Source organism: Malus domestica, chromosome 13 (genome assembly GCF_042453785.1).
Source record: "Malus domestica chromosome 13, GDT2T_hap1".
Classification (NCBI taxonomy): domain Eukaryota; kingdom Viridiplantae; phylum Streptophyta; class Magnoliopsida; order Rosales; family Rosaceae; genus Malus; species Malus domestica.
Genome location: NC_091673.1, coordinates 39,271,278 through 39,286,994, shown reverse-complemented (window position 1 = coordinate 39,286,994; position 15,717 = coordinate 39,271,278). Strand labels below are relative to the sequence as shown.

The following is a 15,717-nucleotide window of genomic DNA, read 5'->3' as shown; positions in this document are numbered from 1 at the left end:
AATGGAGAAAGAAAAAGTAAAACAGAAAAATCAGAGAAAAAGCGAGGAGAGCACATAGGTCATGCACTTTCTTACCTACCATGTGGAGGCAAAATCTAGTTTAGTTGGTAGTGAGCCTTGAAAAGAGGGAAAGTCCTGCTGACAGAAAAATCAGAGAAGAAGCGAGGAGAGCACATGGGAAACCAAAGCAAAAGCAAGGAATAAACACCCCACCAGAATGATGTGGTTTACTTTCCTTATTTTTGAATAATGTAATTTATTTTTCATATCTTTCGGAGACATCTGTATAAACCCCATCAGAGGGTAAAAAAAAAAATAACGGCAAAGCCCAAAGTAAATGGGCTGGCATGTTGTGGAGGGCGAAGGCCCATACGCCCAAAAATAGCACCAACCAGGTGATCAAAAGTACGCCCAGTACTCCAAAATTATTCGGCAACTTGCCGCTATTACCACCAACCAGGTGATCAAAAGTACGTCCAGTACTTCAAATCATACATGAGCATTACTCATGACAATCATACATAAACATTCACGAGCATCACTCATTCAATCATACATAAACATTCATGAGCATCACTCATGTCAACATCCATGAGCATCACTCATGTCAACATCCATGAGCATCACTCATGTCAAGTAGCTTCAAAAGCTTCATTTACAGAGCTCTAGCTTCAATTCATTTACAGAGCTCTAGCTTCCAAAAGCTTCAATTACAGAGCTCTAGCTTCAAAAGCTTCATTTACAGAGCTCTAGCTTAAAAAAAGCTTCAATTACAGAGCTCTAGCTTCAAAAGCTTCATTTACAGAGTTACAGCTTCAAAAGCTTCATTTACAAAAGCTCTAACTTCAAAAGCTTCATTTACAGAGCTACAACTTCAAAAGCTTCATTTACAAAAGCTCTAGCTTCAAAAGCTTCATTTATAGAGCTCCAGCTTCAAAGCGTCACTTGCAAAGCTTCACCTACAAAGCTTCAGTGCAAGGTATACAAATACCGCCTCCGAACAACCACCACTTCGGCCCATACATGGATTCAATTTGAAGTCTCCAGCCAACAGACTCTATTGATCGAAGACTTAGGGGACTACATTATGTACCATATATTGGGCCTCAACTGGGCCTCATGAAAAGTACTTGGGGGACTTAGCCCATTATTTATGTACTGAGGAGCGAACCCTTATCTTATAAAAGGGACTCCCTCACTTTCATTAGAAAGAACCCATCACTTATGGATTAAGGAGCGAGCCCTTATCTTATAAAAGGGACTCCCTCACCTTCATTAGAAAGCAACGCCGCCAGCTGAGCAAACCGCATCGCCACGAGAATCACTCATAACCCATCACTTATGTATTGAGGAGTAAGCCCTTATTCTATAAAAGGGACTCCTTCACCATCATTATAGAGCATCAACTTTAGCCCATCATTCATGTATTGAGGAGCGAGCCCTTATTCTGTAAAAGAGACTCCTTCACCTTCAACGCCATAAGCTGAGCCAACCAAGGCAACATAAGCCACGAGCCGAGCAGCCTCGCAGCATGTGCTACTTCTAGTTGAGCATCATTTCAGATTGATCACCACCTCATATCGAACATCAGTTCAAGACAACATCTAGTTACTTCGGCCCACACATGGACTGAATTTCAAGTCTCCAGTCAAAAGACTCTCTTAACTGAAGACTTGGGGGACTACTGTTTATACCATATTTAGGGCCTCCGTATTTAGATCTTGTACAAATACTCAGGGGACTTAAATGTAATTATGTAATAAAGAAAAGGGCAAATATGTAATAAGTGAGGAGCCCTTATTCTATAAAAGGACTCCTCATCCTCATAATTAGAGGAGGCCATTTCTTAAGCCTTCTCACCCTCTCACATCCCCTCTCATATTCAGAGGTTCTCTCCCTCACCTTTTAGAGAAATACAATATCAGTGTGGACGTAGCCAAACCTTGGGATGAACCACGATACATCTTGTGTTATTTACATTATCTTGCAGATTCACGGTCAGATTTACGTTATTCCAAGACCTTTGGTTTTGTGCATCAACAGAAGGTGTGCTTTGATTTCCTTGAACGGAGAAAGAGATGAGAGGTAGAGATTGTCCCATTGGGCGTGCCAACGAATTTTCCTGTGATGAATGAGACAAGAACACGTGTACAAAATAGTATTTGTATTAATGATTTTGTGGTTACAATCTCTTCTACAAATTTAGCTTCTGATTCGATCTTCATAAGGTGTTGATTTGTGGATGGGCTGTTGATCCAAAGGGTCGTCGGGGCTTGATCTTTAGGATGTATAGTTGTGTAGATTTATGGACGGGCTGCTAATCCAAAGGGTCGTCGGGGCTTGATCTTTAGGATGAATAGTGATGTACAAATGGTTTCTTCAAGGGTCGTTGGGTTTAATCTTGGCGAACGGATGAATGGATCTTCAAGGGCTTTTGGGCTTGATCTTGAAGAATGGATGTGTGGATTTGTTGATGTTGTTGATCCAAAGAGCCGTTGGGGCTTGATCTTAAGATGACCGGATGATGAACGATGAATACTTTGTGCAAGGGCCGTTGGGGCTTGATCTTGAATTGGTGGACATTTTTCAAGGGTTGTTGGGGCTTGATCTTGAAGGAGGATTTGACGAAGAACGGAGGGAGCTTTCTTGATCCTTTGGGATTTGCTTGGGAGCTTTAGAGTTTCAAAGTTTCAAAGTTTTGGTGTGATGTGAAATGGTGATGAATTGATATCCTAAAATGAATGAAATGGCCTTGTATTTATAGAATTTTTTCAAGGCCTAATTTTGAATATAATATTCAGATGAAATAAATCATTTCCGCCAGGTGTTCACACGTGTCCTTATTTGATGACTTCTTCGATTTATTTTGATTTTTCGTTTAGTCACACGCTACGTGTAAAATTTATGTGACACGTGAGCGTTAAAATTGTAATTATTGGTCAACATTTATTTCACCGAAATTTCGATATCTACAATTGCACTGTGATTGCCACTTAATACTATAGTTTAGTAATATTGATCTTCACTTGTAAGTAAGAGGTCTTAGGTTCGATTCTCACCAAATGTGAATTTGAATCACATTATTGCTAGCCCATTGTGAGACTTAGCTCACTCTTTCATTCCTTAGTGTAGATAATATCGTTTACTCAAAAAAAAAAAAATTTATTGCACTGTGATCTGAACGTCTATTTTTTAGGTTATCTTTCGAAGATTAAATTTTCCATAATTCAACCAAATAAGAAAATATAATTATTTAATTGTTCAATAAACAAACAAACAAAAAGGGCCCATATGCGCCCGGGTTACCCAAAATAAACTCCATCACAAGCACAGCGCTCCAGAATCCGGAATCCAGATCCAACACAAATTCAAATTGCTTTTTGTTTTGTTGTTTCGAGTTCATCAATAAAAAACAAGACCCTACCCTCACGTGCTTTCAATTTCCTCCAAAATTCAAATCTCCCTTTCCGTTCGCCTCCTCCAACGGCTACCCCTCATTTCTCCCTCTCCTCTCTCTCTTCCTCCTCTCTCGCTCTCTTGTGCATCCAAACCCTACTCTCTCAGTCCCACTCCCTCCCCCTCCCTCCCTCTCTCTCTCTGAAACCCTCGCTTTCTCTCTCTACATTCGATGAAGCACTTCATGCAGCCGAGAAACGCGATATTGACGGAGATGACGGAGCCTCCCTCGTCGCCAAACCCTATCTCCGCCAAGCCCAAGCCACCTCGGAAGCCCAAGGCCTCCAAGGAGAACGCTCCGCCGTCGGATCCCAACTCCATGATCTCCGATTCTAAACCTTCGCCTGCCGCGAAGTTGAAGGGCCCATTGCCGCCTCGGCCCCCGTCGTCGAACCCTCTCAAGCGGAAGCTCAGCGTTGACTCTCAGACCGAAAACTCCGGCCCTGGAACCTCCGATTCTGGTGTACAGGTACTTTCTTCTTTCTTTCTTTAAATTTTAAATTGATAACTTGCGAAAATCTGTTTGGTTGCCGAGAAATCTTGTGGGATTTGTTGAAATATCTTTTACCCGTTGAGTTGATATCATTTGATTTCTCTATTTTCATATCGATTGCTGTCTGTGGCGCATTGTTCCCAAATCACTTCTGCTTGGGTTCTGTAAAATCTTGTAATTTTTGTTGAAATCTTTCTTAATTTTGGCTTGATATCATTTTCCCCTCTACTTTAAAATGTCTATACTACTACATTTTGAAATTATTGTTTGGCTGCCGTGAAATATGAAAGGTTAATTGACGAATCAGGAATTAAGACTAAGAAGAATTAAAGATGATTGCGTTTTCACCTCAACTAGGGAACGGTCCTTACATACTGACATTAATTTCTTACAGTTCTTTTTGACCCTTTTTTGACGAAATCTGTTTTGTTGCTGAGAAATCTTCTAATTTAGCTGAGTGGATATCATTTTTCCTCTTAATTTCAGTATCATTACAGTTTGATTGCTGTTTGCAGTTTTTTATTATTCACCCACCTTTATTTGGTGACCGAGAAACATCAAAATGTAATTAATTAAGAATGAGAATGAATAAAAGAAATTGTTGGTTCACCGTATGGCTGTTCCTTAGCTGTTAAATATTTTTTATCCTTTTTCATTTTGTGTTCTTTCAGTGAGCCCTTTTTCATTTTGTTAGTCACGACATAATCTTCATTATTACTCGTATTTTTCTTTTCTTAATATGTATAGGTAGTGGTGAGAATGCGACCACCACAAAAGGACAAGGACGAAGGAGAGATGATGGTGCAGAAATTATCTAGTGACTCTTTGTCGATAAATGGACAGACCTTCACATTTGACTCGGTCTGCAACACAGATGCATCACAGGCATGAACTCTTTTAAAATGGTATTCTTCAATAGCTGATTTTAGATTTAATTCTAACCTTTTGTTGTGCTTGTCATTGCAGCTAGATATTTTCCAGCTTGTAGGAGCACCTCTAGTTGAGAATTGTATGGCAGGTTTTAACAGTTCTGTATTTGCATACGGACAGGTCTGTTTCCAGTCGGTCTTTTGCTTCATTCTGTGTCTGTGCTATGTTATAATGCTGATGGTAATTTTGTTTCTATATGTCTGGTTATTGAATTCATCAGACGGGAAGCGGAAAGACATACACCATGTGGGGTCCAGCCAATGCCTTGCTGGATGAGAATCTATCAAGTGATCAACAAGGGTTAACCCCCCGTGTTTTTGAGTGTCTTTTTGCTCGCTTAAATGAGGTGAGCTTTAATTTTGTTGGTTAGTTAGTTTAAGATACTGCACATTATTAATATTATATTGTATTAAGAGTAATGCTTGGGAGACCAACTATTTAGACCAAATTTTGTAAACCATATGATGTGGTTGTTGATGATTGGATTATTACTTAAGTGTTGATTAATGTGCTTATTTCCTATTGGTGACACATCATATGGTTTACAATTTGGTCTAAAAAGTTGGTCTATTGATGCGAAATATATAAGCACACAAATTAAACCCTCTTTTTATCAATTGTAGTAAAGTATGTAAGTCGGGATCGTTCTAGGCCGGGGATTAGGAGGGATTGCTAAATCACTTGGAAACTGACTTGAAAACGTAAAAACAAAGTTTAAAACACTAACTAGACTCAAAGAATGCAAACTATACTTTAAAACACTAAAACAAACCAAAAGACTCAAAACAGCCCCTAAACACTCAAAACTACCTTAAACACACAATCTGGGCAGTTTTGGGACTCTAACACAAACTTGGACGAATTTTGGTTTTCTAATGAACTAAAACACTTAAAAACATAATCTAAGACAAGTTCTAATTAATATGACTCAAAGAAATAAGATGGGGTTGATTTTGGACGAAAATAATTAAATTAAGACAAGAACAAAGTAAACAAATTCTTAGACAAATTTAAGTGAATCAAAACAGATTGTAAAATGAATTTGAATGAAACTTATGGATGGAAGGCTAGCTAGGAGGTTCTTCTCCACACATGTCACACTTGCATACAAAACGATTTCCAGTTGCTTTTCGATAAGCTATGAATACTCAACGCCCCAAATTAACCGTGAATTGCACTAATTAACCCTCAGTTTTTTCCACAAGTTATTAGGTTGGATGATTGCATACGACAATCCAAAACATTCCCTACAAGTTCCCTACATGAATTGCATAATAGAGATACAAGCAAGAATCATTAAGTTCTATGAAAAACATAAGCATTGACGAGGCACTCGTTACTATGATTTGCATGAAACTTATGCCAAGAGTTTACTTAACGTGATTGTGACTAGCAACCTTCACTACTTGTGAATATAAGTTTATAATGATTAGGTGAAACTCCCTTATATTCTAGCGTCAAATTCATGCATGAAAATTAAGCGTGCACTCTTAACCAACATACACAAATTAGTTTTTATATGAACGGATAAGTAAATTGAATTCACAACTTATGAATCACAACTGGATGTAATCAAATCATATTGCAAGTATGAACATAGTTTCGAATCACCCCCTAACTAAGAGGGGTTTAGTTCCTCATACTCACAAAGCAAAGATACATAAAATTAGACATTAAAATCAAAGGAAAGAAAACACCTAAAATGCTCCAACTTGGTAGCAAGTGCATCCAAGATTCCTCCTTTCCCTTGCTTGCGGCAGATTGGGTTATGGACAGATTTTGGGTAGTTTTATGATGTAGAATGGATGGGGAATGGTATGGAAGGGTTTAGGGTGAGTGTGGAGGAGTGTTTGATGGTTGGAGGGTGGTGGAGAACTAGGCAAAGAGGGTGGAAGAAGGTGGAGTGGCTGTTATGTTTTCTAGGCACTAGAATGGTGTTTTTGGGGTGTTTTGCTACCTAGGGTGAGTATGGACGAATTTCTGTGATGAATGGTGAATATGGGGGATTGTCCTTTGGCCAAGGGGTGTAAACATGTATTTATAGGCCCCAAAAACCTTAGAAAATCAGGTTAGGTTAAGGATGAAATGCATGGCAATTTGTGTGTGTGGTGTGCAATGGTCCAAGGGTGAAAATGAAGTAATGATGCAAAGTGTGAAGGGTAAAATGGAGTGGTGTTGTAGCTAGGGAGCATGAATGATTGTGTACATTGCATAGAGATGGAAAGGGAGGTGAAATGTGTCAACAAATGGGTCAAGGGTGCAACAACATGTGTTGCACATGGCATTGGATTCCAAATGTGAATGATGGAGCATCAATTGGTGCATGTAATGGATGTAAATGTTGTCTAAAATCTAATGAGTGAAGGGAACAAGAGGTATCAAGCAATTGAGTGTAATAATTAAATGAATTGAAGCATGAAATTAGAAATTATGTAGGGGACAAGAGTGATCAAGCATGGCATGGAATCCAAAGGGAATTCTATGTTGTTTTGCATGGCAATGAAGGCAAGTTGGGGTGACAAATTTTTGGGCTGAGTTCTTCATCTTTTGGACCATAATTCTTCACATTCTTGGCCTCTTTAGTTCTCAAATTCGTCCATCCACTTTGGCCCAAATATGTGACATGCATTCCAAGCTCCATTTTGCTCCAAAATGCTCCAAAATGCATCTTCTTGCCTACTTTGTCCATAAAATCTGAAAACACACGAAAATGACTTTAAACATTAAAATAACTAAGGAAACACGACATAAATGCACAAGAACAAGCCAACTAAGTCGCATAAATATGCTCCTATCATCTATCTGACATTACTCTTGTATTAAAAGGTTTGCCCATGTTTTTGGGGAATTCATTTTTACAGGAGCAAATCAAGCACGCTGATAAAGAACTCAAGTATCAGTGCCATTGTTCTTTTCTCGAGGTAGAAACATTGAGTAATTATTCATTTCGGTTGACTGATTATTTGCCAATAGACTCTTAACTTCTTTCACTTATTTATCGGCTTGCTTGCAGATTTACAATGAACAAATCACAGATCTTTTGGATCCAAATCAAAAAAGCCTTCAGGTGAAAGGAATATTTTTCTTTTTCACCATCAATCTTTTGTACTATTAGTGTGCTGGTGTTCATAGGCCTTCTATCGTTATTTTCCCAGATAAGAGAAGATGTTAAATCAGGTGTTTATGTCGAAAATCTCACCGAGGAGTGTGTACGTACAATGAAAGATGTGACTCAGCTTCTGATAAAGGTTTGCTTTATTATTTCACCTGTAGAATATTCATTGTCTAAGGGCATATAGTAATACTAAAGAGAAAAATTGTCAGATCGTTTTTGAGCAAATTTTAACCTTTTGTGGTATGCATGTAGTTTTTCCCCTGTTTCTTTGGTTGTTCTGCCTCAGGAACCTTTGTCTTTAAGAATGTGGATGTTTAGTTTTGTTTGTATTCCAGTTTTACAATTATACATCCTTATTACAAATCTGATCTGGTAGTTCCCATTGCGTGTTAATGACATAAGTTTCGTTAACTACATGAAATATTTTTCAAGGTAGACTCTTAAGCAAGTCAACAACAAAGAGTAGACTCTTAAGCAAAATAACCAGAATAAGGAATATTCCTGATATTGATGTATTATATATCGAATCAATGATTTGATAACATTAATTTGTTTACTTTTGCAAACTGTTCTATCATAAAGTGCAAACCACAAAGTGGGAGAAACAGAGGAAAGTTCTGTTTCTCTGTCAACCAGAAAAGAAAGTAAAGGTTTGGGATCCCTTTGAAGTCCTGCTGCTGTTTCTTTTGAGATGGATCTTGTTTCGATCTCCTATTTCTGTATATTTGAAATGATAAATTAGAAAATTACCATAAGTGGATACGGTATCTTGTTTCGATCTCCTATTTCTGTACATTTGAAATGATAAATTAGAAAAATTACTATAAGTGGATACTATATTTATATATTTTTTTAATCATTTCAAGAATTGCGAATTTGCAGAAAGTTTTAGCAACTTTTAATAGTCTTTGATAGGGGACATCAAATGCAAGGGGGTGTTCTTTTCTTGGTAAAAGAATATTGTTGTTTGCTTCTGAGTCTCACAACTAGGATTACAAGCATCAAGCTTCACATGAGTTTTTTAGAACAATATCTAGTGGCTATTGAAATTGGAAGCTTTCGTGATCGTTAGAGCTTGGAAGTAGTTACATCAAAGACCAAAAGTTCTGAGGAAGCAGATTAGAATAAGGCAGGAGAAAAATATGTAAAAGAAGAGTCTCATGAATGTTGAATATAACTGTATAGAAAAAATGGTATTGTGGAACATAATCTGGGAGACTCGCTTAGGATAAAAATATTCCAAGTTCCTGCAGTGAACATAATCTGAATGAATGATTGGAGCTTCAATACTTTTTTAAGGAATTCTATTACTAACATGTGCATTATGCAGGGCTTGTCAAACAGGAGAACAGGTTCAACTAGTATCAATGCTGAGAGTTCCCGCTCACATACTGTATTTACCTGTGTTGTTGAATCTCAATGCAAGGTAATAACTGACTTGAGGACCTATGTACAGAATACTTTCCCAGTGAACTTGTTCATTATAGTTTTACTTACGAGCAAAATTGAAATTTATCTGTTTTCAGTTTTTTTTTTCTCACTTATATCGTGGAGTGATTAAAGTGAACCATCAATTTTGTAGAATGTGGCAAATGGTACAAGTTTCAAAACCAGTAGAATAAATCTTGTTGATCTAGCTGGATCAGAGCGTCAGAAGTTAACAGGGGCGGCAGGAGAGCGCTTGAAGGAAGCAGGGAATATCAATCGATCACTCTCACAGCTTGGGTATGGTTTATCTATTTGTTCTATATAAAGTTCTACCTAAAGGTGCATCTTAAGCTTTCTAAAAGTCCTAATTAGTATTGCTGTTATTTGTTGTTTGGTTGAAACTTGAAACCCAGTAGTTAATTACAGATTGTAGTGATTTTTAGTGCAGTGGTATCAGTTTACTATAACTAAACGGTCAAGGATAATAACATGTTTGAATTTTCTACAAGACGATTATTCCAAATTTTGAGCTTACACAATTGAAAACAAGCCGTGGCAACCGGAGATTTTACCTAGCTAGGCTGCTGCTTAATATTACACAAGCTTGATACAGTGATTTGTAATTTAGTGATATCAGTTTACTTTAACTAAATGACTCAAGAATAATAGAACACGCTTGAGAGAAATCGTACCCAGCTGAGCTGTACCTAGCTAGAGTGTTGCTCAATAAAGTTACACAAGCTTGAGTGTTGAACTTGAGCCGTACCCAGCTGAGCTTTACCTAGCTAGAGTGTTGCTTAATAAAGTTACACAAGCTTTTGTGTTGAACACGAGCCTTAGTCAAAGCTCAAATTATTGTGTCATGCTCTAGTTGATGATTCTGTTTGAGGTTGAAACTTGATCTTCTGTTTTCCTTTCCTAAATAAATAAGCATTTTCTAACAGGGCAATCTTTTCCCTTTATGAATATCACAGTACGGAACCAAAGATTTCATTTCATTGAATTACAAAAATGTTTACAAGAAACAGGATATGAATACAAATAATGAAACTGTGTTCATTGAAATTTTCATTACAACATAAAGCTTACAAGAATGAAATTATAAAGAAAATAAATAAATACTTATTCATTAATCTTGTTAATGAGCTAGCTTATGAGCTTTCTTAGGGCTGGTTTGGTATTGCTGTGCTTTGAAAAAAAGCTGCTGTGAGAATAAGCGGCTGTGAAATAAATCAGCAGAGCGTTTGGTAAACTTTTTTGTAAAAAAGCTTTTGGAAAAAAAAGTAGTCTGATAGTGGGTCCTTTCATTAAATGAGCACTGTAGCTCCATGTGCTTTGAAAAAAAGCCAGTTTTCCAAAGCTACAAATAGCAGCTTCAGCTTTTTCCTTTGATTTCAGCTTATTCTCACAGCAGCTTCCAAAATAAGCCCTTTTTTTTCAGTTTACCAAACACCTAAAACCCTCACAGCTTTTTTTCATAGGTGCTTTTTTTTTTAAGCACCTCACTCCCAAACTAGGTTTTAGTAGGCTACTCTATCCTGGGATATAAAGTTTTGTTATGTTCAAGACTTTATTTTTTTTTATTTTTTTTTTTACTTTTGTGCTAATTGCAGCTTATTGTTTGAGTGCAGGAACCTGATAAACATTCTTGCTGAAATTTCTCAAACGGGAAAGCAAAGGCATATCCCCTATAGAGATTCCAGGCTTACATTCTTATTGCAGGAATCTCTGGGTGGAAATGCAAAGTTAGCAATGGTCTGTGCTATTTCTCCAACACAAGGGTAGTACTGCAACCTGTTTCTTCCATGAAAATAACATTTACCATTTTTAATCTGCTTTTTTGATTTGGAAGTTCACTTATTAAATCTTGCAGCTGTAAGAGTGAGACGTTCAGTACATTGAGGTTTGCACAGCGTGCTAAGGCTATCAAGAACAAGGCAGTTGTTAATGAAGTAATGCAGGAAGATGTGAATCAGTTGCGTGAGGTGATACGACAGCTAAGGGTATGTTCTCTCTTATTGTACTTTGGCATATTTTGATTCATCCATTTACAAATTAAACATGTGAATCATCTCTGAGCTTGTGAATTTGACAGGATGAACTACGCCAGATTAAGGCAAATGGAAACAACCCAGTCGCTTCAAGTGGAGGTCACAGTGCAGCATGGTTTCGTCAAAGTTTGAATATGCTAAAGGCTAGCCTTAAACCTCCAATGACATTACCTCATGTTGATGATGACAGTGATGAGGAGATGGAAATTGATGAGGAAGCTGTTGAGAGGCTTTGTGCTGAAGTAAGTAACCAGACAGTTGTCAATGAAGCTAACAACAGAGCAGATGTGAACAGTGTAGACACAATGAAATCACATTCGCAACTCGTGGCTGTTCAAATTGGAAGCTCCGAAGTTTCTCGAAGCTATGCATCTGGAAGTGATTGTATCAAAGAACAAGGTGTTGATACAGATGTTAATATGGAAGAAGGAATATCCGAACAAGGGGACATGATTGTTGAATGTGCTAGCAGCACCCCAGTTATTCCCAGTGCTAGTGCATCGGACCCTCGCAATGTTATAGAAGATACCTCCATGCAGCCTGCTCAGGAGGAAAATATTCTGAGGTCCTCCATTATTGATTTTCTAATTGAAGAATCAGCCTGCAAAAGTGTGGAAGAAGGTTCCTTATGTGCAGCCTCTGATCCTTCAGGAGGCATGCCTGGCTGCCTTTCAGTCACAGATGAATGCATTGGTTCTCCAAATGACGTAATTAACTGTGTTTCTCCATGTCTGAGCATAGTTCCATGCAATGTACCCGAAGTTCTAAAGTCTCCTACCCCCAGTGTTTCACCCAGGGTCAACACCAGCAGGAAAAGTTTGAGGACGTCTTCAATGCTGACTGCTTCTCAGAAGGATCTTACTGGTGGGAGTACGTTAAGTCCAGATGACATGCGCATATCTTTTGGAAAACCTGTAATAAAGAGCTCAGCGAATGACCTATCTGCTCGAGCATTTACTAACTTTTCAGCACCAGCTGAACAGTTGGCAGCAAGCATTCAGCATGGTCTTGAAATTATTGGTAGTCACCGCCAAAGTTCAGCTTTAAGGAAGTCGTCATTCAGGTTTTCATTGAAACCTTCAGAGTCCAGGGTGATTTTCCCCGTTTCCAAAGCTGATGTGGGATTGCAAACTAGTCAAGAAATAGTAAAAGATGATTCAGTGGAGTTTATTTGTAATAATTGCAAGAATAGAATGCAGCTAGAGGTCAAGGAGGCAAATGATATTTCAGATATGCAATTGGTACCTGTTGATGGGTCAGAGTCTGCTGACAAATCCAAGATTCAAGTTCCCAAAGTAAGCTCAAGAAAGAATAGCTGGATTTTCAATTTTTTTTTTTCCAATCTTCCCTTGATTCATTTGCAACAGTTACTTAACTTTTTCCCCCATGATTAGGCTGTGGAGAAGGTTTTAGCGGGAGCTATTAGGAGAGAAATGGCATTAGAAGACCTATGTGCCAAGAAAACTTCAGAGATAATGCAGCTAAACCGATTGGTAGGTTTCTCCAAATTACAGCCGCCATAACAATTATTTTCCTCTATTGTTTGCTTGACTTTTTTTAGCTGTATTTTACAGGTTCAGCAGTACAAGCATGAGAGAGAATGCAATGGCATTATAGCCCAGACAAGGGAGGATAAGATTCTACACCTTGAGAGCCTCATGGATGGTGTTTTACCCACTGAGGAGTTCATGGAGGAAGAGCTAGTGTCTCTCACACATGAGTATAAGGTATAAACTGTCTATGAAGGCCCCATTTATGTTTCTTTCTTTTCTTTGTTCTCCAGATCCTTTTTGTGGTCTTTATGCTTATAGATTTACCCATACATACAGATCCTGAAGGAGAAATACGAGAATCACCCAGAACTTTTGAGGACAAATATTGAACTCAAAAGAGTTCAAGATGAGTTGGAAAATTTACGAAACTTCTGTGACATGGGTGAAAGGGAAGTGTTGTTCGAAGAGATTCAAGATCTAAGAAGCCAGCTACAGTATTACGTAGACTGTTCATCCACATCAGCCCGGACACGAAACTCTATGATGCAGTTGACCTATTCACGTGACCCAAATGTGGCCCCTCTCAGTACAATATCAGAGTCAAATGAGGAAAGCTCTGAACAGAAACTAGAACAAGAGAGACAAAAGTGGAATGAAGTAGAGAGTAAGTGGATATCTCTTACTGAGGAATTCAGAATGGAACTTGAGGCCAGCAGATCACTGGCCGAAAAGACAATGCAAGAATTAGAAACTGAGAAGAAATGTGCAGAAGAGCTCAAGAAAGCAATGAAACTGGCTATGGAGGGGCAATCACGGATGTTAGAACAGTATGCAGATTTGGAAGAGAAACATATGCAACTGCTTGCAAGGCATAGAATGATAAGGGATGGAGTGGAGGATGTGAAGAAAGCAGCTGCAAAGGCAGGAGTCAGGGGTGCCGAGTCCAAATTCATAAATGCTATTGCTGCAGAAATTTCAGCATTGAGAGTAGAAAGAGAAAGAGAGGGGCGGTATCTTAGGGACGAAAATAAGGGGATTCAGGCACAATTGCGGGATACTGCTGAAGCTGTGCAGGCTGCAGGCGAATTACTTGTGCGGCTCAAAGAAGCAGATGAGGCTGTTGCTACTGCTCAGGTGTGTTAACTGTTTTTGTGTTATGATGCTTTTCTGTTTTCTGGGTTGAGATTCTTACTTTCAAGATTTTTGTGATTTTCCTTTTCCATCCTAGAAGTATGTTTATAATTGATAGATTTTATCTATTTTCGTCTTTCTTATTTTATTTGCATTTAAGTTCTGAAGCTTCATCTCAAATCATTTTCCATTTTCTTTGGATGTTTCATCACACAAAATGATGCAAAGGAACACTCATGCTGATCGTGATGTAACTTGTTCCCTTTTTTGTTACCTTTATAACTACCTGCCTATGAACTTCCCCTCTTCAGAAGAGTTGCAAAGACCTATAGAAAACCATCATTTATGAGCTTAATAACTACAAATGGCTTTGTGATCGGCCACCAAGCTCTAACAAATTGACCAAGCGTTGTCACAGCCTGAAAGTATGTTAATCGTAGTAACTGACAGTCCAATTTGACCAGAACCCTAAATATGGAACTACGATTTATGTCAATGAAAGGACTAATTGAAAATTGTTTCCAACATTTTTATGAGATCAGTACCTGTGACCATGTTAAGAATAGATAGTGCATTTTGATGGGGAGGCTGAAATTCTGAATAAATTCCAATACACTCTGTATCTTTTCATTTTCACAGAATTCATTCATGTTCAAGTAAACTTTTCATACTTTGCTCTTTCTCTGCTTCCTCCATTTACTGTCTTTTATGTGAACATAATTTGATATCTTATTAACGTCAATAACCTACAGAAGCAAGCTATGGAGGCCAAGCAAGAAGCAGACAAAGCTTACATGAAGATTGAAAAACTGAAGAAAAAACATGAGAAAGAGATTAGCAGTCTTAATGAGCTCATTGCCGAGTCTCGTTTACCCAAAGAAGCAATTCAACCTGCTTATGACGGTTCTAATATGGCAAAATATGATGCAGGCGAGCCCCATAGTTTGAGTGATCAAATATGTAGAGAGGAATTTGAACCATTCTACAACGGGGAAGAGGGCGAGTTGCGAAAACTCGCCGAGCCCTCATTATGGTTCTCCGGTTATGACCGATGCAACATATAGAAATTGAATTTAGTGGCGAATGTATACCGTGTATAAACTTAAAACTAGTAAAAGTTTGTGTCAATAGCTCCATTGTATGCAGGTCATCTGGTTGTGTACAGGTTTGACCATTTCCATGATTCTTTTTCACAGCATTTTTGTATTCTACATCAAATTCTTTCATAAGAGATGAATGAATGAAAGGTTGTATTCTTTTATCCAATTCTTATGTATGGTATGGTCTATTCATGCCCATTCTTCCAGAATGTGGATACGCAGAAGAACTGCCAATGCTGCAAAGAAATGGGCACAAATGCTGTGGTCGATAATCTGACCAAGAAATGGATGGTGGCTCACCTTTGGATTTGGTATCAAGAAGGGGAAATAAGTTGAAGTGGTTTTTGTGTTTCAATCTCAACCTTTAGGGTTTGTCTTCAATGCTACGTGCCACATGTGTTTTACCCATTAAATTTGATTTCCATAATTGTTAGATCTTCTATTTTAAATTTCATTTATTTTTTTGCTATTTAGTACTACGGTCTAGTGGTATTCCTCTTCACTTGTAAGCAAGACATCT

General features: G+C 38.1%; 1 protein-coding gene across 1 annotated transcript; it reads left to right on the top strand.

The window, feature by feature from the left end:
- Window positions 1–3,401: 3,401 nt before the first annotated feature.
- LOC103418358 (kinesin-like protein KIN-12B) lies at window positions 3,402–15,363 on the top strand. The gene is made up of 16 exons (XM_029091531.2): window positions 3,402–3,925; window positions 4,697–4,834; window positions 4,916–4,999; window positions 5,100–5,225; window positions 7,741–7,800; window positions 7,893–7,946; window positions 8,035–8,127; window positions 9,325–9,420; window positions 9,577–9,719; window positions 11,054–11,203; window positions 11,296–11,425; window positions 11,518–12,768; window positions 12,868–12,966; window positions 13,048–13,200; window positions 13,303–14,100; window positions 14,850–15,363. Exons 1-16 carry the CDS (start codon window positions 3,629–3,631, stop codon window positions 15,159–15,161), a joined length of 3,984 nt encoding a protein of 1,327 aa, XP_028947364.1. The 5' UTR covers window positions 3,402–3,628; the 3' UTR covers window positions 15,162–15,363.
- The last annotated feature ends 354 nt before the right edge of the window (window positions 15,364–15,717 follow it).

Bases quoted from the DNA above. Each gene is read 5' to 3' on its own strand.
- LOC103418358 (XM_029091531.2), top strand. From the start codon at position 3,629: ATGAAGCACTTCATGCAGCCGAGAAACGCGATATTGACGGAGATGACG. The intron at 7,947-8,034 runs GTGAAAGGAATA...TTATTTTCCCAG, and splicing joins CAAATCAAAAAAGCCTTCAG to ATAAGAGAAGATGTTAAATC. The intron at 14,101-14,849 runs GTGTGTTAACTG...AATAACCTACAG, and splicing joins AGGCTGTTGCTACTGCTCAG to AAGCAAGCTATGGAGGCCAA.